The 26,335-nt window shown below is 44.1% G+C and overlaps 1 protein-coding gene across 3 annotated transcripts in view; it reads right to left on the bottom strand.

Moving 5' to 3' along the window:
• Window positions 1-26,335, bottom strand: part of tnnt1 (troponin T type 1 (skeletal, slow)) — a 55,186-nt gene that overhangs the window by 9,968 nt on the left and 18,883 nt on the right. The window contains exons 5-14 of one of the 3 annotated variants that reach the window (XM_080217294.1): window positions 25,655-25,678; window positions 23,587-23,610; window positions 22,436-22,456; window positions 17,334-17,355; window positions 15,703-15,763; window positions 13,511-13,627; window positions 11,653-11,730; window positions 10,585-10,698; window positions 8,593-8,702; window positions 6,052-6,142 (exon numbers count right to left, since the gene is read on the bottom strand). In XM_080217294.1, the coding sequence (XP_080073420.1) occupies window positions 6,052-6,142; window positions 8,593-8,702; window positions 10,585-10,698; window positions 11,653-11,730; window positions 13,511-13,627; window positions 15,703-15,763; window positions 17,334-17,355; window positions 22,436-22,456; window positions 23,587-23,610; window positions 25,655-25,678 (662 nt within the window). The remainder of the gene's footprint in view (window positions 1-6,051; window positions 6,143-8,592; window positions 8,703-10,584; window positions 10,699-11,652; window positions 11,731-13,510; window positions 13,628-15,702; window positions 15,764-17,333; window positions 17,356-22,435; window positions 22,457-23,586; window positions 23,611-25,654; window positions 25,679-26,335) is intronic. The other 2 variants (XM_080217295.1, XM_080217296.1) reach the window with 2 other exon arrangements.

The following is a 26,335-nucleotide window of genomic DNA, read 5'->3' as shown; positions in this document are numbered from 1 at the left end:
TGTGTAAACTCCACACAGACAGTGACCCAAGCCGGGAATCGAACCCGCCCGACAGGGTAATGGAACGATTTGACTGACTGCATTCCATTAAGACACTCAAAGTGATTTATTTTGGAATGTGTGATTGATATTTTTTCCCCTCCTCTGGGCTCCCGGGACTGTTGACCTCTCCTCCTTTGGCTGATGGCTTCAATCTATCCATTGTTCATCTTCTGTTTGGTTTCCGCTGCTCTTGTTTTTCAGGGAATGTCATTGGCTGGATGCCACTTACCCTGACTGGACAGCACAGTGTGGACAGCAGCGAGGCCTGACACAGATAGGGATCAGGAACGTATGATACCATTCCCGTTTTAACAGCAAACTAGGAAGCGAAACTGAGAGTGGTTTGTTTAAAGAGTCACCATTTATAGTTACACTTGACTGATAGAGAGAGAGAGCCATATTTTGTTTAAACATATTAAACTTGTAACATAAATCATAGAAACTAGAAGCAGGAATTGGCCCTTCAAGCCTGCCCCACCATTCATTATAATCATGGCTGATCATCAATATCCAAATCCTGATTTTCCCCCCTTCCCCCCATATCCCTTAATTCCTTTTAGCCCCAAGAATAAAGTTTATTTATCAGTCACAAGAAGGCTCACGTTAACAGTGAAGTTACTGTGAAAATCCCCTAGTCGCCACACTCTGGTGCCTGATCGGGTACACTAAGGAGCAATTTAGCATGGTCAATGCACCTAACCAGCACATCTTTGGACTGTGGCAGGAAACCGGAGCACCCACCGGAGGAAACCCACGCAGACACGGGGAGAACGTGCAAACTCCACACAGACAGTGACCCAAGCCGAGAATTGAACCTGGGTTCCTGGCGCTGTGAGGCAGCAGTGCTAATCACTGTCCCACCCAAGCTGTACAAACATCGAGGTTAGAAGCAGGAGGAGGCCATTCAGCCCTTCGAGCCTGCTCCTGTCATTATCTTCATCATGGCTGATCATCGAATTCAATATCCTGAGCCCCTCTTCCCCCCAAAGCCCTTGATCCCTTTAGCCCCAAGAGCTATACAAAGATAAAAAATAGAAGACTCACAGCACCAGGTTAAAGTCCAACAGGTTTATTTGGAAAGATGAATTTTTGGAGTGCTACTCCTTCATTAGGCACATCACCTGACAAAGGAGCAATGCTCTGAAAGCTTCAGTATTTGAAGTCATTTTACGTATGCCAATATCAGTAGATTCAGGGTAGAATGAGAAAGAATGTTCCTGATGGTGGGGAGGTCCAGAACTAGAAGTCATAGTTTGAGGATAAGGGGACTGAGGTGAAGAGAAATTTCTTCACCCAGAGAATGGTGAATGTGTGGAATTCACTACCACAGAAAGTAGCTGAGAGTAAAACACTGTGATTTCAAGAAGAAATTAGATAAAGCTCTTGGATGCTGTCGGGATCAAGGGATATAGGAGGAAGGGGGGAATCAGGATATCGAATTTGATCAGCCATGAGTGTCACTGGTTGGGCCAGTATTTATTGCCCAATCCTATTTACCTGAGAGCAGTTGAGAGTCAGCCACATTGCTGTGGCTCTGGAGTCACATGTAGGCCAGACCGGGTAAGGAAGGCAGATTTCCTTCCCTAAGGGACATTAATGAATCAGGTGGGCATTTCTGTCATGATGGGATTCGAACCTGGGTCCCCAGAACAATGATTGAGTTTTTGGATTAATACACCAATGTTCCCAGGTAGTCTGGGGTCAGAAACATGCCTCTGATGTGCAGTCACTAATTCGGTAGCTGACGAGTTTCTCATATGGGGAAGTACTTGAAATAGATTCTGAGGTTAATTATCTTTGCTTGAAGTTTTGTCGAGATTAACAGTTCTTTTTAGCCCCTCTCTAGTGAGACATCTCAAAGTTAGAAAATAACTGTCCCCAGCTGAAAACTATTCACTTTTTTCCTCATTTTTTTATACATAGATAATTATTTCATTGATATTATCTGTGATGCAAGCGTAACCACCAATGAGGGGACACCAAAGAATTTATATTGTTTCCAGTGAGTTCACAGTGCCTCACAGCGCCAGGGACCTGGGTTCGATTTCCAACTTGTGACTGTCTGTACAGAGTTTGCACATTCTTCCCTTGTCTGCGTGGGCTTCCTTCAAGTGCTTCCTTCAGTTTCCTCCCACATGCCAAAGATGTGCAGGTTAGGTGGATTGACCATGCTAAATTGCCCCATAGTGTCAGGGGATTAGCAGGATAAATACGGGATAGGGCCTGGGTGGGATTGTGGTCAGTGCAGATTCGATGGGTGAAATGGCCTCCTCCTGCACTGTAAGGATTCTGTGATTCTATAATTCTATGAGTGTTGTAGGTGATTGGGATTCAAGGGAATGTAGAGAGAAATGACACCCACTTGTCTAGAAGAAGAGACTACAACCATAAAAGGAAGGCTCCTCGATTCAGATGGTTATGCCAGGGGAACACTCCTTCACACAAAGGGTTGTCAAAAACTGGAATTCCCTCTCCTTAAAATCTGTGGGGTAAGTTGAAAGTTTCAATGCTGACACTGATGGTTATTTTCTTGAGTAAGTATATAAAGGGTTAAGGATTGAGGTTGTTCAACATATTGGAGATACAGATCAATCAGTGTGTAATTAAATGGGGACAGCACAGTGGTTAGCACTGTTGCCTCACAGCTCCAGGGACCTGGGTTCGAATCTTGGTTTGGGTCACTGCCTGTGTGGAGTCTGCACATTCTCCCTGTGTCTGTGTGGGTTTCCTCCGGGTGCTCCAATTTTCTCCCATAGTCCAAAGACGTGCTGGTTAGGTGCATTGACCATGCTAAATTCTTCCTCAGTGTACCCAAACAGGTGCCAGAGCGTGGCAACTAGGGGATTTTCAAGTAACTTCATTGCAGTATTAAAGTAAGCCTACACGTGACACTAATAAATAAATAAATTTTGAAGCATTTTAATCTGGAGGAAACAGAAGTTACTTGTTGAAATAACTCTTCAAATAGACCAACCATGCAAACAGAAAAGAAATTGATGTAGATAAGTCTGTTATCATACCTGCCTGAACATTGAAGAAAGATTTCATGATGCAGAAATCTAGTGTTCCAAGCTACTGATATACATTTTTTTTTAACGCAACACAAAGAATCTGTTGTGGCCAGCAAAAGAATTATTAATCAAAGTAAGAGTTCTACTTGCAACTATGCCAAGTCTAGAGCTGTTGTTGTAGTGCTTCAGGCTTGCTTGATGGGTATAGGGTCTGAAAAGTGTTTGACCAATGGTTATCAATGTCCACCATACTGTTGTTTCAGTTCCCTGATGTCACTGTACAAGTCACTTCACCATGAACATGTACCCACAGGGCACGCTCTGTTCAGTCTGCCAGCTGGAAGTATACTGGCCTCAGACTGGTCCTGAGCAGAAATTTTAATTGACAATTGCCTCTACTTTCTCAGGAGGCTTAAGGAAATGGCTGTGACAACTCTCACCAACTTCGACAGATGCACCATCGGCATATCCGTGACAACTCTCACCAACTTTTACATTGCACCATAGAAAGAAGTATCCTTTCCAGATGTATCCCAGCTTGGTATAGCTCCCACTCTGACCAAGACCATAAGAAACTACAAAGTTTATTTATTTATCAATCAGAAGTAAACTTACATTAACAGTGCAATGAAGTTACTGTGAAAGTCTCCTTGCTGCCACACTCCGGCACCTGTTTGGGTACACTGAGGGAGTATTTAGCAAAGCCAATTCATCTAACCCGCACATCTTTGGACTGTGGGGGGAAACCAGAGCACTCAGAGGAAACCCACGCAGACACAGGGAGAATATGCAAATTCCACAAAGACAGTGACCCAAGCTAGGAACCGAACCTGGGTCCCTGGTGCTGTGAGGCAGCATTGCTAACCACTGTGCCACATGCCGTCCCAAGGAGTTGTGAAGGGTGTGAACGTAGCCCAGTCCATCATGCAAAACAGCCTCCTATCTGTTGACTCTGTCTGCACTTCCAACTGCCTCAGTAAAACAGCCAGCATAATTAAGGACCCCATGCACCCTGACATTTTCTCTTCCACCTTCTTCCATCGGGAAAAAGAAACAGATGTCTAAGGTCACGTACCAAGTGACTCAAGAACACAGCTTCTTCCCTGCTGCCATCAGACTTTTGAATGGATGTATTATATATTAAGCTGATCTTTTTCTACACCCTAGCTGTATCTGTAACAATATATTTTGCACCGTCTCCTTTCCTCCTCCCCTGTATACTCTAAGAATGGTATGTTTTGTCAGTATAGCGCGCAAGAAACAATACCTTTCACTAATACACGTGACAATAATAAATCAAATCAAAAAGAAGTTATTCTAAAATGAGGACAGAAAAATGTTGGGTTAAGTTATAAGTTCTAAGAATTATTTATGCAGTAGAACAATGACTAAAACTCCTGTCTTTGCAAAGTTACCAAAGGGAAAAAAGCTATTACAGTGTAAAAGGGAGCCATTAGGCCCATTAATGATGTCTCTCTGGTGAGCAATCCAGTCAATCCCATTGTCTCACTTGATCCCTGTAGGCCTGCAAGCTTATTTCTCTTAGGTGCCCATCAATCACATTAATTGGCCGGAATTCTCCGGCTGTTCACTCCAGCAGCATTAAATTAAATTAATTAAATCAAGAAGGTTTATAGTGCTTGAGCAGCATTTTGACTCAACTGTTAATCCTCGATCACATCTTAGCATCGAATTCCAAATACTGTCCAAGATGAGCTACTTCGACCTCCTGAGCATCACTCATCCCCACCCTTCATCTGCTGCTGGAAGCCTGATCTGTGCGTTTATTGGTTTCAAATCCCTAATTGCCCTTGAACTGAATGACTTGCTGGGCCATTTCAGAGACAAAACATTTCAGAAACCAGCCTCCCATCCATTGGCTCCGTCTACACTTCCCGCTGCCTCGGCAAAGCAGCCAGCATAATTGAGGCCCCCATGCACTCTGGACATTCTCTCTTCCACCTTCTTCTGTCAGGAAAAAGGTACCCATCAAACACTTCCAGGACAGGTACAGCATGGGGTTAGATACAGAGTAAAACTCCTTCTACACTGTCCCCATCAAACACTCCCAGGACAGGTACAGCACAGGGTTAGATACAGAGTAAAGCTTCCTCTACGCTGTCCCCATCAAACACTCCCAGGACAGGTACAGCACAGGGTTAGACGCAGAGAATATCTCCTTCTACTGTTGTGGCAGAGGAAGGAAGGAGAAAATTAAAAGGGGCAGTCTGGTTATAAAGTAGTGGGCTCTCCAGTCCTGGCACTGAATCATTAGACCAATTAATCATTGGTAGGATTTGTACCCAGAATCCAAAGATGGGGATGGAATTTAGCTGTCCCACCTGCCTCGGGAATCATAGTTGGTGAGATGCAGACAATACAAAGGTCTGTTGACCTCCAGAGAGATTTTCTGGCCTTGGGGCGAGCGTGGCCAGAAAATCCCACACAGGAAGGTCTAGCATTGTACCCAGTGCTGCAGATTCAAACTATTAAGAGAAAAAAACTCTCACTTCAGTTGCTTGACAGTACAGGACTTGAAGTCGCTGAAAAGTCGGCATGTTGCTGAAGTTTTTCATCTTGCACTCATCAAGACAAATGCAAAAATTCCAAATTTCAAACAATCGCAACAATTTATAATGCAGGAGAAAAGAGTGCTGATTGGTTGGCAAGTGATCTCTAATTGTTGGAGGCTTTGTCATGGAGAAGGCAACAGGAAATGATAAGCTGGTCAAGACACAAGCAATTCAAAAAATGCACAAGACCTGGACATATTCCTTTTGATTGCAGAGTCCCTATGTATGAATGGAAATCACATCTATAGCCTGTGTGAATGAGCCACATTATGAGCTTGACTGACTATCTTAAGTTGGTTGTTAGAGTAGTTATTAATACACACGGGATTGTTCAGTAAGTGCTGCCTAATCATCTATTGTTAGATGTGATTCTTGATTGGAACTCACTCTATCCAGGAACATCTCACTCTGGCAAGGTCACGTACCTCATATTTTTGCCGTTTCAGTTTCTCCATCAGGTCAAACTTCTCAGACTCCAGTTGGTACATCCAATCCCACAATTCCTTGGCCTTCTCCCTGTGGAAGAAGAGAAACAACATAGGGAATAAGGATCCTTTCAGGGTAAGTCGAGCCCTGCAAAAAACCAGAAGGTTCTGCTGCTTGGGAAACCTATTGGAACTGCGATTGCACTAGGGATACAATAATTGGCCTCTTCCTCTGGGTTAGACAGAGGTTGGGTGGGAAGAAAATAATTTATGAGAGGCCTGGATAGAATGGATAGTTGGAATGTAGAAATGTCAGTTACTAGGGGAGATAAGTTTAAACTCAAAGGGGGGAAAGTTTAAAGGAGGTGTGAAAGGTAAGATTTTTACACAGAGGATGGCAAGTGCCTGGAATGTGCTGCCAGATGAAGTGGTAGAAGCAGATACAATAGCAATGTTTTGAGAGGCATCTTGACAGATACTGAATACACAGGGAATAGAGGGATAAGGATTGCGTAGAGACAGAACACCTTTAGTTTATGTGTCAGTGCAGGTTTGGTGGGCCGAGGAGCTTGTTCCTGTGCCGTACTGTTCTTTGTTCATTGAATCAGTTAGGATTCCTGTTGCTGATTTCCTCCAGGTTCTTCCCACAGTCCAAAGATGAGCAGGTTGGCTGGATTGGCCATGCTAAATTGCCCTTTAGTGTCCAAACATATGAAGGTTAGGTGGATAGGCCATACCAAATTTTCCCTTAGTGTCAGGGGGACTAGCTAGGGTAAGTGCATGGGGCCATGGGGAGAGGGCCTGGGTGGGGTCGTGGTCAGTGAACACTCAATGGGCCGAATGGCCTCCTTCTGCCCTATAGGATTCTATGATACCCAGGGACCCCTGCTGAATGATGCCTCCAGGGTTGATCTGGTGTCCACTGCCCAAGACCACAAATGGAAAATGGCCATTGAAGGGTTGCCATTTTGAAAATATTCATTCTTGGAATGTGAGCACTGCTGGCAACACCAGCAAGTACTGCTTATCCCTCATTACCCTTGACAAGGTGATTGATTTGATTTGATTTATTACTGTCACATGTATTAGTATTCAGTGAAAAAAGTATTGTTCCTTGTGCACTATACAGATAAAGCATACCGTTCACTGAGAGATTGCAGAATGTAGTGTTACAGTCTTAGTTAGGGTGTAGAGAAAGATCAACTTAATGCAAGGTAGGTCTATTCAAAAGTCTGATGGCAGCAGGGAAGAAGCTGTTCTTGAATCATCTGATACGTGACCTCAAACTTTTGTATCTTTCTCATGATGGAAGAAAGTGGAAGAGAGAATGCCCGGGGTGTGTGCGGTCCTTAATTATGCTGGCTGCTTTGCCGAGGCAGTGGGAAGTGTAGACAGAGTCAATGGATGGGAGGCTAATTTGAGGGATGCATTGGGCTACATTCGTGATCTTTTGTAGTTCCTTGCTATATTGGGCAGAGCAGGAGCCATACCAAGCTGTGATACAACCAGAAAGAATGCTTTCTGTGGTGCATCTGTAAAAGCTGGTGAGAGTTGTAACTGACATGCCAAATTTCCTTAGTCTTCTGAGAAAATCGGGGTGTTGGTAAGCTTTTTTTACTGTAGCGTTGGCGGGGGGGTACCAAGGTTATTGGTGATCTGGAGACCTAAAAACTTAAAGCTTTTGACCATTTCTACTTCGTCCTCATTGATGTAGAGGTATGTTCTCCTCTACGCCTCCTGAAGTCGATGACAATCTCCTTTGTTTTGTTGATATGGAGGGGGAGATTATTGCCCTCGCACCAGTTCACCACGTTCTCTATTTCATTCCTGTACGGTTGCGTTTCATGTGGTATTGGTACATCCAATGTGCAAAAGATTGTGAATGTAGTCCAATGCAAACCAGCCTCCCATGCATTGACTCTGTCTACACTTCCTGCAGATAAAACTGGATAGAGTGAGAGGCCATTTGAGAGGGCAGTTCTGAGTTTCAACCACATTGTTGTGGGTCTGGAGTGATGTGTACGCCAGATTGGGTAAGGATGACACACTTCCATCCAAGAGGCACTTTACCGAACCAAATTGTTTTTTACAATAATCTGGTTGTTTTGTGGTTATTATTATTAAGACTAGTGACAGAGTTTAGTGTAGGTGATGGCTGTAGACCAGATGAGAGCTGGTTTTCAGGAAGACCCAGTGAATTAAGTGCCAATCAGACAATTAACTGAACCTTCCCTGGGTTCCTTGATTCCAGCCAGGATGGGGTTGAGGCAGTTGGGATCGGGGGGGGGGGGGGGGGGGGCGGCAGACAGTGTTGTGGGGGGGGGACACGCACACCTGCCGACTTTCAATCCGGACCTGGACCTCTTTTAAAAATCCAACCTCAGGATTTGGAGGGCCAGGATTCTCCGACCTTGCCCCAACAGCTGAGATTTTCCAGTCCTGCTGCAGACAGTGACAAATTCTCTATTCTCGCTGGTGGTGGTGGTGGTGTTTTGGGGGGGGGGGGGGCATGCGATCGGCCAAAGATCTAAATGGCTTTACCTCATTTTATCGTCATTGAGATGTTCGATGTTGAGGGGCTTGCGTCTCTCTGCCAAAATCTTCTTCTTCATTTCACGCCCTGTCTGCCTTTTGCCTCTTCTCTGCTCTGCCTATGCAACAAACAGAAAAAGCGAACATGTGACTTTCCTTGAAGGTCTGTCGATGGCCTGAATTCCAAAATTCTCACCCAAATTCTGGCTTGGGGTGCATTCCTGACTCCCCTTTCTCAACCATCTTGACTGGGCCACAGCCTCGGGTGGTTGACCATCAGAGTCCATCACCTGGGTAGCCCCAAGGCATTTCCTGATCAAGACTTCATCATCCAGTGGACAACTAGCACCTTCCGTTTAGATTTCTGATTTGCAGCATCCACAGTATTTTGTCTTTCTACAGTGGATAGGTAGTTAACCATTGTCCATGACGGCTATAGGTCTCTCATCCTATTCGAGAGAGAGAGAAGACAATAGGTTGTGTGGCTTAAGGGACACCCGGTGAGGATGCAGGTCATAAGCTTACCTCAGCCAGAATAGGAATTGAACTGATATTTTTCTCAAACACATGCTGGCCATCTTTCCAACCGAGCTAACCAGTCTCTCCTGTATGCGCTATTATTGTTCAATTCAATGAAACATCTCTTCCAGGATCAAACACCTTGAAGAAATTCAGCTCTTAGAACCATAGAAAAGTCGCAGCACAGAAGAAGGCCATTTGGCCCAACTTGTCCATGCCAATCTGAGGACATCCGGGTGACTGTTCTAATCCCACCTTCCTGCACCTGGGCCACAGCCTTGTGGCTTACAGCTCTTAAGGTGCAGGTGCAGATACTTTTTAAAGTGGGCAGCATGGTGGCACAGTGGTTAGCACTGCTGCCTCACAGCGCTAGGGACCCGGGTTCAATTCCAGCCTTGGGTCACTGTCTGTGTGGAGTTTGCACATTCTCCCCATGTCTGTGTGGGTTTCCTCCCACAATCCAAAGACGTGTGGGTTAGGTTAATTGGCCATGCTCAACTGATCATAGTTTCAGTAAATGTGTGGGGTTGTGGGAATTGGGCCTGGGTGGGATTGTGGTCAGTACAGACTTGATGGGCCACATGACCTCCTTCTGTACTGTAGGGATTCTAAAAGAGTTTAGGGCCTCTGCCCCTACCGCCAACTCAGAAAGCGAATTACACACATCCACCACCTTTTGCATAAAAAGTTCTTCCTCATGTCCCCTCTACACCTATGGAGGAATTTCCATTTGCCTCTGTTGCCCTGTTAAGACTGGTTACGTTACTAACATTTCCCACTTCCGATAAAAGTTCACCAAATTGAAATGTTTAACTGTGTTTCTCCCTTCACGTGATCCGACCCTGACCCCCCTCATCCACCCCTCCCAATTCCAACCGTCTTCCGGCATTCCTCGTTATCTGTCAGGCAGCTAACTAGTTCCTAGCTATCCTCAAACACTGTTGTGACACTGATCAATCTCACGCCTCCCAGAGTAAACGTGGCCATTTCTAATTTAAATGAGTATTGTTTTCAGGGAGGTATTAAGGGAACCTTTGGGAAACCTAGTGTATTACTGCCATTTAATAGAGGCAGCAAAATGTGCCGTTCAAACTATAAGTAGTTGCACAGACATTGACTAAGGCCCTTTACCTCAGGAAGACCCAGTGACTTACTGTGCATGGTGGTACAGTGGTTAGCACTGCTGCCTCACAGTACCAGGGACCCATGTTCAATTCCAGCCTTGGGTCACTGTCTGTGTGGAGTTTGCATGTTCTCCCCATGTCTGCGTGAGTTTTCTCCGGATGCTCCAGTTTCCTTCCACAGTTCAAAGATGTGTGGGTTACATTGATTGACTATAGTAAATTGTCTTAGTGTCAGGTGGACTAGCAGGGTAAGTAAGTGGAGTTATGAGGATAGGGCCTGGGTGGGATTGTGGTTGGTGCAGACTCGATGGGCCAAATAACCTCCTTCTGCACTGTAGGGATTCTACGATCTCCCTACCTTAATAAGGTATCCACCATAGTGTGCACCCATGTTAGACAGGACTTTCTTCTTCTTGGCATCATCTTCTGCACGTTTCTTGGCCTCTTCCTCCTCTTTACGCGTTCTTTCTTCCTGTGTGCAGAAATCGACATGAAATATCTAAGAGTACATTGTAAACATAACCTGTAATGGTAAGTGTAGTGAGGCTCGCGTACTATAATGAAAGGTTCTGATTGCTCTTGCATTGAATTAATATCAAATTTATTGGCAATGATTGGAGTTGTGGAGGGTAGGTGGGGTGGGGAGAAATTAATGTTGTTGTCACTGGACTATTGAGCCAGCGAATCAGGGTGACACAGTGGCATCATGGTAGCACAGTGGACAGCACTGCTGCCTAACAGTGCCAGGGACCCGGATTCGATTCCCTACTTGGGTCACTGTCTGTACAGAGTTTGCATGTTCTCCCCATGTCTGCGTGGGTTTCCTCCGGGTGGTCCGGTTTCCTCCCACAGTCCGAAAGACGTGCTGGTTAGGTGCATAGGCCATGCTAAATTCTCCCTCAGTGTGCCCAAACAGGCGCTGGAGTGTGGCGACCAGGGAATTTTCACAGTAACTTCATTGCGGTGTTAATGTAAGCTTACTTGTGACACTAATAAATAAACTTTGAAACTTTAATGCTCTTGGGAACCAGGTTCAAATCCCACCATGCCCAATGGTGAAATTTGAATCCCTAGTTTTACGAAAACGTGGAATTGAAAGTTCAATGATGACCAGGGAAACCGTTATAAAAACCCATCTGGCTCACTTCAGGACTGGGAAGGAAATCTGCCGTCCTTACCCTGTCTGGCCTACATGTGACTCCAGAGTGACAGCAATGTGGTTGATTCTTAACTGCCCCTTGGAAATGGTTGAGCGAGATGACCTGCTCAAGGGACAATTAGCAATGGGCAACAAATGCTGGCCCAGCCAGCAACACTCATGTCCATAAATGAATTTAAAAATGCTGAACACAATAGTGGTCTCGGGAATGATCTGCATAGATGAAGTGAAAAGGGACACTGAGGAACAGAGAAAAGCGGGGCTTACAAGGAGCCTGGTCTGGCGGTCACGCTCTTTTTCTGCACGAAATCTCTGCTGTTCCGCTCTCTCTGCTCTCCGATGTTCCTGGGAATAGAACAAAAACATCTTGTGTTGCAAATTACCAAAGATTTAAAAACACAAGTGATTGGTGAAGACTCACAGTACAGGAGTGAATACAGGAGTTAGGACGTCTTGCTGAAGTTGCGCAAGACATTGGTAAGTTTCTGATGTTCTTCCATATCACTTTGCGCATACCAAGGTCAGTGAGACACAACACCTTCTTTCCCTTTGACAGCTGCACAGTGAAGTCAGTTTGATCAAGTTGAACTTAATGCGAGTGTGTAATAGAAAGAATTACTCACCAGACAGTGCAATTCTATTTATATGTGTTTGTGCGAGTATGCACAATTGATGGAGGATTACGTACCATATTGAGGCAGCTGAACGTGACTGTCTCAGTGTGCCAACCCCCCACCCCTCCCCAACTCTTTACTATTTACTAGGTACAAGCCCATGGCTACAGGATGTGCTGATACGTTGCCCAAACGCCCATTTATCACACAGGAGCCTTGGAAGTGAGTGATAACAGGTTATTTAACTGGAATGGGTATCATATCCACAGTTTAGGGGGAGGTGATGGCCTCTGGTATTATCTATTTATCCAGAAACTCAGCTAATGTTCCGGGGACTCGGGTTCGAAACCCGCCACGGCAGGTGGTGGAATTTGAATTCAATAAAAAAAATCTGGAATTAAGAATCTACTGATGACTTTAAACCGTTGTCGATTGTTGGAAAAATCCATTTGCTTCACTAATGTCTCTTTAGGGAAGGAAAATTGCCATCCTTACCTAGTCTGGCCTACGTGCGACTCCAGAGCCACGGCAATGTGGTTGTCTCTCAACTGCCCTCTGAACAAGAGCAACTAGGGATGGGCAATAAATGCTGGCCACGTCTCACGAATGAATAAAAAGAAAACTTGAGTTGTCTGTAACCCCAGAGGGTTGAGAACACTTAATAGAGGCTAGCCTGGATTGATTTTTGGGATTGTTATCCAGTCAAATGGTATCAGAAATGGATAGCTAAGTTCTGCGTGCATGAGGATAGCCTCAACTGGGCTCTTGGGTTCATGTCATACTAACTGTAACTCCCACCATTTGGCCTAGGCTTGCAAAATCCTGGTTTGATACAATTCCCACCTCTTTAACCTGTGATTATCCCTCACTCCACTTGCATTGTATGTACCCAAAAAGACTTGATTACCTGAAAGACTTGCATTCCAACCATTATCATGGGGGTGCCACAGTAGCATTGTGGTTAGCACTGCTGCCTCACAGCGCCAGGGACCCAGGTTCAGTTCCTGGCTTGGGTCACTGTCTGTGTGGAGTTTGCACATTCTCCCTGTGTCTGTGTGGGTTTCCTCTGGGTGCTCCAGGTTCCCCCCAACATTTCTGAAAAACGCACTGATTAGGTGCGTTGACCCGAACAGGCACCAGAGTGTGGCAACTAGGGGAATTTCACGGTAACTTTATTGCAGTGTTAATGTAAGCCTTACTTGTGACTAATAAATAAATGTTAAACTCTTGCAATTGCGTCTTAGCCTATTTATGCCCTGTTTGTGAAACCGACCTCTCTACCTACCTGATGAACGAGCAGCGCTATGAAAGCTTGTGTATCCAAATAAACCTGTTGGACTTTAACCTAGTGTTATGAGACTTCTTACTGTGCCCACCCCAGTCCAACGCCGGCATCTCCACATCATAACAAAGACATTTAAATGTAAAACATTATCCGAGATGTGCCCTTGTTTTCCATACTCAGTGAGTTGGAAAATTTGACCTGCGGGGAAGTTCTGAAGAACACTTACAATTCTCTCCTTCAGGGCAATCAGTTCCTCCTCTTCTCTTTTCCTCTGCTCAAAGTGAGCTTCGATCAGAGTCTGGAGTTCCAGGAGATCTTTCTCCATGCGCTTCCTGTAAATATCCTGTAAAACAAGGAGGTGAAAGGGGAAAAGACCAATAAATCGAGGCACAGTAAATCATAATCCGACAACGTCTGAAAGTAAGTGGAGGCACTGGCCTAGTGGTATTATCATGAGACCATTAATCCAGAAACTCAGAAATGTTCTGGGGACCTGGGTTCAAATTCTCCACGGCAGATGGTGGAATTCGAATTCAATAAAAAAAATTAAGAATCTACTGATGACCATGAAACCATTGTCAATTGTCAGAAAAACCCATCTCGTTCGCTAGTGTCCTTCAGGAAAGGAAATCCGCCATTCTTACCTGGACTGGCCTACATGTGACTCCAGAACCACAGCAACGTGGTTGACTCTCAACTGCCCTTCGGGAACTAGGGATGGGCAATAAATGCTGACCCGGCCAGTGACACCCGTGTCCCACAAATGAATAGAAAAATGTAACAGCAATGGAGTGTTGCATATATTTCACTAAAGGGGAATTCAGTGCATTTTCTTCCTCATTTTTCGATATCTTTTCCACTTCTGTTGCCCTTGCGGTTCTCAGCATTGCCAACTCTTACCACTACCTGCTATTTCCTTCAGTTGAGAGGTTTAGAAGGCAAATGGCTCCAGAGGTGAGAAGCTTCAGATATGGGGAGAGGTTGGGACTGTTCTCCTTGGAGAGAAGGAGGCTAAGATATGTGTTGATAGAGATGAGGGGGCAGGGCTGGACAAAGTAGATAGGGAGAAACTGTTCCCCATCCCGTGTCTGCATGGGTTTCCTCCAGGTGCTCTGGTTTCCTTCCACTCCAAAAGACATGCTGATTAGGTGCGTTGGCCATGCTCAATTCTCCCTCTCTGTACTTGAACAGGTGCCAAAACGTGGTGACTATGGTATTATCATAGTAACTTCATTGCAGTGTTAATGTAAGTCTATTTGTGACATTAATAAACAAAATTAAAAAGCTAAAAACTGTCATCCAAACTGAGATTATTATTGTGAGTAGAATTCATTCAATTTCCCTTATGGTGAATTAAATCCAATCAGCCTTGACATCTCTTTTGTTGAAAAGTAGGTTTAATTCTCAAACAACTGCCAATGTCCTCCAGTAGCCTGAGGAACACAAGGTGCTGGGAACCACCAATGCCCTACTCTCTAATTTTGCCTCGTTGTGCAAGCAAGCACCAGAGATTGTTCAATCGGTGGCACAGTGGTTATAGCACTGCTGCCTCACAACACCAGGGTCCCAAATTCGATTCTGGTTTCTGGTCACTGCCTGTGTGGAGTTTGCAAGTTCTCTTCGTGTCTGCGTGGGTTTCCTCTGGGTGCTCTGGTTTCCCCCCACAGTCCAAAGGTGTGCTTATTAGGTGGATTGGCCATGCTAAATTGCCTTAGTGTCCAAAGATGAGTAGATTAGGTGTATTGGGTGTGATAAATTGCCCCTTAGCGTCCTGAGATGTGCAGATTAGGTGGATTGGTCATGCCAAATAGCCCCTTAGTATCCCAAGATGTGTAGGTTAGGGGGAATTAGCCATGATAAATATGTGAGGTTATGGGGATAGGACGGGGGAGAGGGTTTGGGTAAGTGAATTGGTGCAGACTTGATGGCCTGAATGGCCTCCTTCTGTACCGAAGGGACATGGTTTCAATTGCCTTGGTTTACTGTGTATGCAGAGTTTGCACATACTCCTTGTGTCTGTGTGGGTTATCTTTAGGTGCTCCAGTTTCCTCCCACGCTGCAAAGATGTGTGGGTTAGGTTGATTGGTCATGCTAAATTGCCTTTTTGTGTCAGGGGATTAGCAGGCAAACATGTGGAGTTTTGGGATAGGACCTGGATGGGTTTGTAGTCAGTGCAGATTCGATGGACCGAATGGCCTCCTTCTGCACTGTTGGGATTCTATGATTCAATGGATTCAGTGCCTTTCACTGCCAGGCTCTGACAAATTGAATGGAACCACAGTCAAACATCTGTCTGTCCACCACAGGGCTTTGAGTGACCATGCTCAAGGTTACAACCTCACTCACATTTTGGACCAATCTGACCACCTAACCCAATTGTCAGCATGGACCAATCAAAACCAAATAGAGAGAACTTACATCAAAGTCAACCCTTTCTCCATCAGGGATCTTGGGACCAGAAATCTGGGGGACCACGAGCCTGAGAGAGACAGAACGGAACATTACTTTCAGAACTGTCACCACTTGTGAAACCATAAATTAGAGCTGCAAGTTCCTGTTGCTAAAATTTGCACCATCCTGCGGGTCAATTTTAACCAAAGCCACCAGTCAGAAACTGACAGAATCGGATGCAATTCTGCTTTTGAAATTAGAGAAGGTCAACATTAGATGCATACAACTAACATTCCACCCAATACTGTGCATTTTCTGCTGGATAGCTTGGAATGAAATTATCCCCTGCCTATCTGTCCATCTCTGTCCACGTTTGTTTGCAGATATGTTCTTCACATGCAAAACATACAAAGGCACAGGCATTTTAAATATCTCCATAAATAGTGCAAAAGCAAGAAGCGACAGCCAAAAGGCGGCACGGTAGCACAGTGGTTAGCACTGCTGCCTCACAGTGCCAGGGACCTGGGTTCGATTCCCTGCTTGGGTCACTGTCTGTGTGGAGTCTGCACATTCTCCCCATGCCTGCATGGGTTTCCTCCGGGTGCTCCGGTTTCCTCCCACAGTTCAAAGATCATAGGCTCACAGAATCCCGACAGTACAGAAGGAAGCCATTTGGCCCATCGAGTCTGTACCAACCACAATTGCACTATCCCCGTAACTCCACGCATTTACCCTGCTGAATCCCCTGACACTTGGGTCAATTTAGCTTGACCAATCAACCTAACCCACACACCTTTTGTCTGTGGGGGGAAACCGGAGCATCTGGTGCAGGCTAGGTGGATTGGCCATGCAAAAATGCCCCTTAGTGTCAGGTGAATTAGCAGGGTTACGGGGATAGGGCCAGGGTGGGATTGTTATTGGTGTGGAATCAATGGGCCAAATGGCCTCCTTTTGCACTGTAGGGATTCTATGTTTCTTTGGTTCCTTGGGTCGCTGTCTGTGTGGAGTTTGCACATTCTTGCCATGTCTGTGTGGGTTTCCTCCGGGGCCTCCTTTTTTTTCCCCACAGTTCAAAGATGTGCAGGTTAGGTGCATTGGCCAATCTAAATTGCCCCTTAGTGTTCCCGGATGTGTAAGTTAGATGATGACATGATAAATGTGTAGGTTTATGGGGATAGGGTGGGGTGACGGGCTTGGGCAAGACACTCTGTCAGAGAGTCAGTGCAGACCCAATAGGTCAGGTTAGCCCTTTCTGCACTGTAGGGATTCTATGTTTCTTTCCTGCGAGATAGAGTGAACATTGGACAGGGGTGGGGTTGAGCTTCTATAATTCAATTGCCCATTGATACTCATCTGTCAGAGTTCACACACCACCCAGGTGAGACCCTGAAAAGGACCAAGTGTCTGAAGGAAAGAAAGGTAGGAAACAGATGGAGAAATGTAAGGTGGCCTGACAAGATGCAAAATGTGTTGTAGAACCACAAAAATGCTTTCATCGAGTAGAAATCTCATTCAAAACACATTTTGCAAATTGAAGAATTCATTGATCTATCTCACACTGACTTTTTAATATTAACTAATGTTCTTCGGAGAAACCATTCTTGTTGAAGCCAAATCAAAGTTTGTCTGAGGGAATGGAGTCAAGTCAAAGTTCTTACTTTGGTCTGGGCCGTTCCTCTTCTGTGGGCAATGAGACGGAAAAAAAACCAGAAAAAATGTTAGTTTTGGAGAGAACTTGCTTACAAATCTCATTCAACAACACACATCATTATGAGCTCTTTAAAAAGCATGAAGACAGCAATCATATAATCCCAATAGATCAGAAAGAGGCCATTCGGCCCATCAAGTCTGCACCAACTTATATTCAAACCAAAAGAGGAAGTGCTGGAAAATCCCAGAGGGCCTACCAGCATCCATAGGGAGAGAAAAGCTTTGATAAAGGGTCATCTGGACTCGAAACATCAGCTCTTTTCTCTCCTTCCAGATGCTTCAGGACCTGCTGGGATTTTCCAGTATTTTTTCTTTGGTTTCAGATTCCTGTATCTGCAGTCATTTGCTTTTATCCAAATTATACTCAGGTTTACCTCATAACCCCACCTATTTACTCCACTAAGCCCCCCTAACCTACACATCTTTACATAATAAAAGGGCAATTTAGCATGGCCAATCCACCTAACCCCACACATCATTTGACTGTGGAAGGAAACAGGAGCACATAGAGGAAACCCATGCAGACACGGGGAGAATGTAGAGTCCACACGGACAGGGCTGCAATTGAACCCAGGTTTCTGGTGCTGTGAGGCACTGGCACAGTAGTTAGCAGGTGCTGAGCAGGTGCTGGAGTGTAGGGACGAGGGGATTTACACAATAACTTCATTGCAGTGTTAATGTAAGCCTACTTGTGACACTAATAAATAAACTTGAAAACTTTAACTTTAAACTTGAAAACTTTTAAACAATAAAAACGTTGGTTGGCACACATACCCAACCCCATCACCCAGGAACAATTCAAAAATGTTCTCAAGGGCAGCACGGTGGCACAGTGGAACCCTCACAAGCGTCAGTGACCTGGGTTCGACTTCTGGCTTGGGGTTACTGTCTGTGTGGAATCTGCATGTCCTCCCCGTGTCTACATGCATTTCCACCAGGTGCTCCGGTTTCTTCCCATGGCCTAAGATATGCGGGTTAGATGGATTGGAAATGCTACATTGCCCTTCAATGTCAGGGGTTCTGGGTAGGGTAAATATATGGGGTTACGGGAATAGGGCCTGGGTGGGATTATGGTTAGTACAGAATCAAAGGGCCAAATGGCCTCCTTCTGCACTGTAGGATTCTATGATTCTGTGAGGCTGTGTCATAAACCACAGCCATAGGATAAATGGAATATATCACTGAGTTCCAGGTGTATCCCTACATACCTGAAGGACCACCTTAATCAGTTCACCCCTCATATGTTTGATTTCTTTCATATGCTAAATAATCACTGTCACATGAGATACCCTGAATTTCTATAATATCCACAATTACAATGGGCCACTTGTTCAATAGAAGTGGACAAGTTATTTAGAAGGTGTGCATGTATGGGATTGTTGCACTTACCTTGTTGAGCTGTCAGTGAAACCCCACATAGTGGAACACAGTTGAAGCAGAGAGTTGCAGGAAAAGTTGGGGCAGGTCGAGGAAAATAAGGAAAAGTTGGAAGAGTGGGAGAAGAAAGTGGATGTAATTAGTATAGTCACGCTGAAGGTCTTCTACAATCTTCAGGAATATAAAACCCAAATCCGACCTAACCATAATCCTATCTCTCTTTCTAACTCTAGAGTAGCTGGAGGTGTGAGTAGTATTATCACTGGACTAGTGATCCAAAAACCTAATGCTTTGGGGGCCAGGATTCAAATCCCACCTTAATAAATGGTGAAATCTGAATCTAATAAAAATCTGATGGCAACTGTGAAACCAATGCTAATTGCCAAGACCAAAATAGTTCACTAATGTTGTTTAGAGAAGGAAATCTGTCAGGTTGACTCTTAAATGTTCTCTGAAATGGCCTTGCAAGTAGTGTCTATATCCCATGGAAGAAAAAAACATGTATTTCTGCAGTGTGATGATAAGGTGCCTTTAAGGAATGTATTTATATGATGTTTCTTGCAAGGGGTATATTTAAAATTCAGTTCTGTTTTACACAGTGCCAATTTGTCTGGGTAACAGACAGCTCAGATGTTGAGAATGCAAGATAATAATTGATTTTAGCTAGGGATATATTTGCGTTAATCTGAGTTAATGCATTTTTGTTTATTTTGGTTATTCCCCTGGGGTTTCAGGGTAGGTTTTGTTTAGGTTGCTTGACAGATTTGTTATGCTGGTGGGTGGAACTAAACTTGCAGAAAAGATGCATAGTTTCTTTAAAAAAGACAGTTAGTTTCTGCGTGGTCCTGAAGGAAGCAAGAAGTATCTTTCTGTCTTTCTCTCTCTCTGGAGGCTGCTGTCAGGTGGTGTCAGAAGAAATGTGTCCATCTGTCTCTATCTCTCCAGAGGCATTTAAAAAGCTCTAGGACTATTAACAAGTACAAGCATTTAAGCCTATATGTCGCTAACTGACTCTGAAGAGGGATTTAAATCTGTAAGAGGAATATTGCTTCAATTGGAACTCATGGGGATAGGTTTGCAGTTACGAATTGTATCTTGTCATGTTTAAGCATTGTTGAAATGTTAAATGTTAAGCTAATTCATTTGTTATAGTTAAATGGTGTTGTTAAATAAAATTTGTTTTGGCAAAGGTATCCCAGTTTGTCAGTAGAATTGTCCCCGAAGTGAGACAATAATATCTTCATGTTAATGCCAAAAAAGCAAATAGTTGGGGTCTAATCCAACCTCAAAATATAAAGTTAAAGTTTATTTATTAGTCACAAGTAGGCTTACATCAACACTGCAATGACGTTACTGTGAAAATCCCCTAGTCACCACACTCCAGTGCCTGTTCGAAACACTGAGGGAGAATTTAGCACAGCTAATGCACCTAACCAGCATATCTTTCAGATTGTGGGAGGAAATCCTATCCCTGTTACCCCACAGACTTTGCTAATCCTCCTGACACTAAGGAGAAATTTAGCATGGCCAAACAACCTGAACTGCATATCTTTGGACTGTGGGAGAAAATCGGAGTACCTGGAGGAAACCCATGTAGACTTGGGGAGAATGTGAAGACTCCGCGCAGACAGTGACCCAAACGGGAATCGAACCTTGTGGTCCCTGGGCACTGTGAGGCAGCAGCACTAACCACTGTGCTACCATGCTGCCCCATACCTTGGGGTTTCTGATATCATACCCAAACAATAGCACCTTGGATGACCTCAGGCAGTTTTTTTGAAGTGTAGCCATTGGTAATAATACAGGGAATGAGGGAGCCAATTTGCACACAGCAAGCTTATGCAAACAGTAATGTGATAACAAAAGCAAAATACTGCAGATACTGGAGATCAGAAATAAAAACAAAACTTGCAGGAAAAAAATCTCGGCAGATCTGGCAGCATCTATGAGGAGGAGGAGAGAGGCTGGAATTCTCTGACCGCTCACTCCTATAGCCACTGACAGCTCAGGCCGAGAACTTGGCGCTCAGCCAAACTTTGTTGATTGCAGCAGGATGGGAGGACTCTGGCTGCGAGAAAGGTCAGAGAACCCAGCCCAGAGTTAATATTCCGAGTCCAATATAACTTCTCTTCAGAGTTGAGTTAATCCGTTTCTCTCGTGATACTGGTTGAGGGATACATTTTGGCCTTGTGTTTTTTGAGATAGTGCCCTGAAATGTTTTACATCCACATGAGTTGGCAGATAGGCCTATGTTTATTATCTCATCTGAAAGATGGCATCTCCAACAGTGTGGCATGCCTACAGTACTGGGATTGCCCTCCTGTAGTATGTATTTGAACCCACAATCTTCCAGCTGCTTCCTAATGTCTTACATTTCTGAGCCTCAGCTCTCGCAGGCTCTGAGAAGCTTGATCCTTTCCCTGGCAATCCTCAATTATATTAAAAAAACACTGATGCACAAAAATAACTGTTAATAAATAGGTCTATTGGCTATCACTAGCAAACATAGGGAATTAAAGGTAAAGTTGTGATGATGCTATACCTTTAAGAAATTGTGCAGATTTTTTTTACTGTCTATTCTAACTCCTGCCATTGGGTCTATAACCAGTTTCCCCTATTGTTACTGCAGCAGTATAATTGCTCATATGCTTGTTTTAATCTGGACTAATACTGTTCTGTTGGTTTTAGTGTTCCTCTGGGATTTTGCAGAGTAGAGCTTGGTTGGGTTGTTTAACAGTGAACATCAGGTGACTGGGTGGAGCTGAGCTTACTCAGGATGCAAGCTCAGTTGTTGCTTGGAAGCTGCAGAGAGAGATAGCCCTTTCTCTCTTTGAAGTCTGGAGACTGGGATCTGCCAGAAAAGTAAGTTTGTTTCTCTGAGGTTCTGCTGTTTGAGGATATATCCTTCTCTGAGATTCTGAGAATAAGAAGAGAGGTGGCTGTCTGGATCTCTGCCTAAAGATGTTCAAAAATTGGAAATCTACAATCCACATGAGCATATTAGTTTTTAGTGCTAACTGGTTCTGAAGGAAGGACTCAGGTCTATGGGGAGACGCTGCTTAATTGGAACAATTGAGATAGCTAGCTGTTAAGAATTATAACTTGTCATATTTAAGTATTTTGATCGGTAAACATTATGCTAATTCTTGTTGTGACATTCTAGCTGTGTTCTTAAATAAAGTTTGTTTTGATAAAATTTTTCTTGTGGGTCACTTGAATCATACCTGAAGTGAAACACCTTTTGCTCATGCCAAAACCAAAAGTAAAAGTTGGGGTCTAGGCTAACTTCAATATACCTTGAAGTTTATTACTTGGTATCTAACAAAGTTAACTATTAAATTTGACATGACAACCAATACATGGGAGAATAATAGGGTGCCTGCCTAAAAATGATTTTTAGAAAGATAACTTTGGCTTTGGTTGCCTTTAAGAAAGTCAGAACTGTTGCTATTTCAGTCTTATTAATTCCCATTAAATGGGTTTGTATGAGGTTCCAGTAAAGATATGAAATAACATTTAATATTTGTGAACTGTAACTTTTGATTTTTGCACAATCAATATGGATCATTTTTAAAAAAGTTATCCACAAACTAAAAGTTGTAGAACTGTGGTCTGCTGTTAGCCAGATTGAACGCACCCTTAAATCAAATGAGAAAGTGTCACTGCCACTTACCTTCCACCTCATGCTGCTCGGCTTTTGCAACAAGGGAGTGTCGCCATAGGCAGTAATGATATGTAGAAATTGGGGAATGAAACATATAAGAACAGCATGAGACAGAACAACCATTATAAAAGATATCTTTTTCACTAAGGAAGTATGAAAATTATGTCCCTTAATTTCTGTGGGAGTCTCCCACATAAATGGGCAGTACAATAGCATAGTGATTAGCACTGGTGCCTCACAGCGCCAGGGATCCGGGTTCGATTTGCGACTTAGGTCACTGTCTGTGCAGAGTCTGCACATTTCCCCCCATGTCTGCGCAGGTTTCCTCCCACAGTCCAAAAGATGTGCTGGTTGGGTGCATTCGCCATGCTAAATTCTCCTTCAGTGTACCCGAATATGCACCGGAGTGAGGCGACAAGGGGACTTGCACAGTAACTTCATTGCAGTGTTAATGTAAGCCTACTTGTGACACAAATAAATAAATAAACATAAATATTTATGTATACATGTGTGTGAGTGTGGATCTGCACACAAATGCATGCATGCATCATTTAATTCTGCAGGAGTCACTGAATAGCAGCCAGAAACATGAGTGTGTGAATCATTGAATCGTAGCATAATGCAGGAGGCCATTCAGCCCATCAGGTCTGCACCAACTCTCTGACAGAATATCTTGGCCAGGTCCTCTCCCCACATTATCCCCATAACCCCACACGTTTGTACGACTAATCCCCTAGCCGACACATCTTTGGACACTAAGGGGCAATTTAGCATAGCCAAACCATGTAAGCTGCATATTTTGGGACATTAAGGAGCTATTTAGCATAGCCAATTCACCTAACCTACACATCTTTGGCATTAAGGGGCAATTTAACATGGCCAATCCACCTACCTACACATTCTGGGAAATGTCTGGGAGAAAAACTGGAGCATCCAGAGGAAACCCACGCAGACACAGGGAGAACATGTAAACTCCACATGGACAGTGACCCGATGCTGGAATTGAACCTGGATCCCTGGCACTATGAGGCAGCAGTGCTAACCACTGTGCTGCATATGAACACACTCATTTGAAACTCCATTATGAGTGCACTCTGTTTTACCGTTCTTGTCAAGGATTTTACTCTTGATACATACGTGACAATTGATGAAATGCTCACCTTCCTGGTCATATTGTTGTTCTCCTTGTTGTGGTAAGGCATACAGAGAAAACAGAGACAGTTAGAGAGAGAATATACACTTCATTTGATTTTTAATTCAGTGTAAAAATCTACATGGAGGCAGCATCAGGAGCACCAAGGTGAAGGGTGCAAAGATGTCTTTTGAAAGGTTATATTTCCCTGATTTGTCAACAGAGACATTAGTAAACATTCATTCATGGGCACATGGTTAGGGAGCTAGTTAAACACAGCATCACATAAATTGACATTAAGGGCCCGATTTTACCCTCATAATGCGCCCATTCTCCTGCGCTGCCACTCTGCTTGTAATCAGTGAAGGGGATGGGCTCGCGATAGGTCTAGATGGGGGATAGTGGGGTCAGTAATGTTTTTAAGGCTGGGGCAATGTCTGTGGGGGCCAGGGGGGAGTTAATATCTGGGCCGGTCAATCTATCATTGTTTTCTGTGCATGTGCAGTTGGAGACACCAATTGGAGCTCAGGATTTCGGTAGCATTAAGCCCCGCCCACAGGCTTGTGCAGTGCGATTCGGACTCCCTGATATTTGTTCAGGGAGACTGCGTATGGGAGTGCCTGAGGAGGGGTCTAAAAGTCAGATCTAAAACATTCCCAGTTTCAAGTCCGCCCAGCGTTTAGAATCAAAATGGTAAAATAGGGCCCTAAGTAACAGATAACACAGTTATTCTTACTGCTCTTAGACCCTCTGTTTGAACTCAACATTGTGTTCAAATTGTCCAGCCCAGTTTGGGTTTCCCTCATGCATGAGTCAAGCACCCACCCATCCCTTTCTATTCTGGCAAAAAGCCGGGCTGTTGAGGATTGTGAACCCATCTGGTTCACTAATCTTCTTTAGAGAAGGAAATCTGCCATCATTACCTGGTCTGGCCTACGTGGGACTCCAGAGCCATAGATTTTGGTTGACTCTCAACAGCCCTCTGAGGGATGGGCAATAAAGGCTAGCCAACCAGTGACGCCCATGTTCCATGAATGAATAAAAAAAATGGAGTGGGACTTTTGAAACTGGCTCTTGTCTGTCATTTTTAATAATCTGCGGAGTCTTCGTGACTGCAAAACTCCAAGCCTATTAACCCTTAGTTAATGAATCTATGAATAGTACAGATGCGTTTCTGTGGAAGCACATGAGGGTGAAAAGAATTGAAGGATATGTTTTGATGGTGTTAGTTAGAAGGGTAGGAGGCAAAACTGAAGCATAATCCAGAGCATAGATTAGTTGGACTGTTTATATGTTGTGTGTTCAATGTGACCTTTGCATGTATTTGCATGTTCATCTATGTATATCATAGTGCAATATGGTTTTCCAAGGAAACATTAAATGTACCAATGTTGGTACAGTGGTTAGCACTACTGCCTTGCAGTGCCAGGGATCTGGGTTCAATTCCGGCCTTGTGTGACCGTCTGTGTAGATTTTGCACATTCTCCCCGTGTCTGTGTGGGTTTCCCCCAGATGCTCCGGTTTCCTCCTGCACTCCAAAGATGTGCAGGTTAGGTGGATTGGCCATACTAAATTGTCCCTTAGTGTCCAAAGAGATGTGGGTTAGAATCATAGAGTCATAGAATCCTACAGTACAGAAGAAGGTCATTCGGCCCATCAAGTTCCACCAACCACAATCCTCCCCCCAGGCCCTATCCCCATAACTCCATGCATCTATTCTAGTTAGTCCCCCTGACTTTAGGGGTAGTTTAGCATGGCCAATCCATCTAATCCACACATCTTTGGACACTAAGGGGCAATAAATCATGGCCCAATCCACCTAACCTGCACATCTTTGGACTGTGGGAGGAAACTGGAGCAGCTGAAGGAAACCCACGCAGACATGAGAAGAATGTGGAAACTCCACACAGACAGTCACTCGAGGCTGGAATTGAACCTGGGTCCCTGGCGCTGTGAGGCAGCAGTGCTAACCACTGTGCCACTGTACCACATATGAACACACTCATTTGAAAGTTTGTTATGAGTGCACTATATTTTGCTGTTCTTGTCGAGGATTTTACTCTTGATATATTAGTGACACTTGATGAAATGCTCACCTTCCTGGTCATATTGTTGTTCTCCTTGTTGTGGCAAGGCGTGCAGAGAAAAGAGAGACAGTTAGAGAGAGAATATACGCTTCATTCAATTTTTATTCAGTGTAAAAATCTACATGGAAGATGCATCAGGAGCACCAAGGTGAAGGGTGCAAAGATGTCTTTTGTAAGGTTACATTTCCCTGATTTGTCAACAGAGACATTGGTCAACATTCAATCACGGGCACATGGTTAGGGGGCTAGTTAAACATAGTATCACACAAATAAACATTGAGCCACCCTTCGACTCTCCATACCCACTCACCCAAATACTGCCATGCGCAGACCTCAGGAGTCACATTGAGATGAAATAAATTAAAGACCTAAGTATCTATTCAAACTTCCATTGTATTCTTGCAAATCCATTCAAAACTATCAAAATTCCGTAACCCCTTATCAAAACAAACAGACGCATATTCATAACCCTGTATCAAAAATGGCTAATCCTTTAATAATCTCTTTGAGCTATCAATCAAACTGTGAATTTACTACACCGTGAATTCTGGCCTGTATTTATGTTGTGTGTTCAATGTGATCTTTGCATGTCTTTGCATGTCCATCTATGTATATCTAAATTGTGCAACATATCTTTGCAAGGAAACATTAACATGTGCCAACATTGGCAGTGCCAAGGATCTAGGTTCA

This window comes from Carcharhinus amblyrhynchos, chromosome 35 (assembly GCF_965287045.1).
Source record: "Carcharhinus amblyrhynchos chromosome 35, sCarAmb.v2.hapA, whole genome shotgun sequence".
Lineage (NCBI taxonomy): Eukaryota > Metazoa > Chordata > Chondrichthyes > Carcharhiniformes > Carcharhinidae > Carcharhinus > Carcharhinus amblyrhynchos.
The sequence above is the reverse complement of the archived record's forward strand: the minus strand, read 5'-3'. Positions and strand labels throughout refer to the sequence as shown.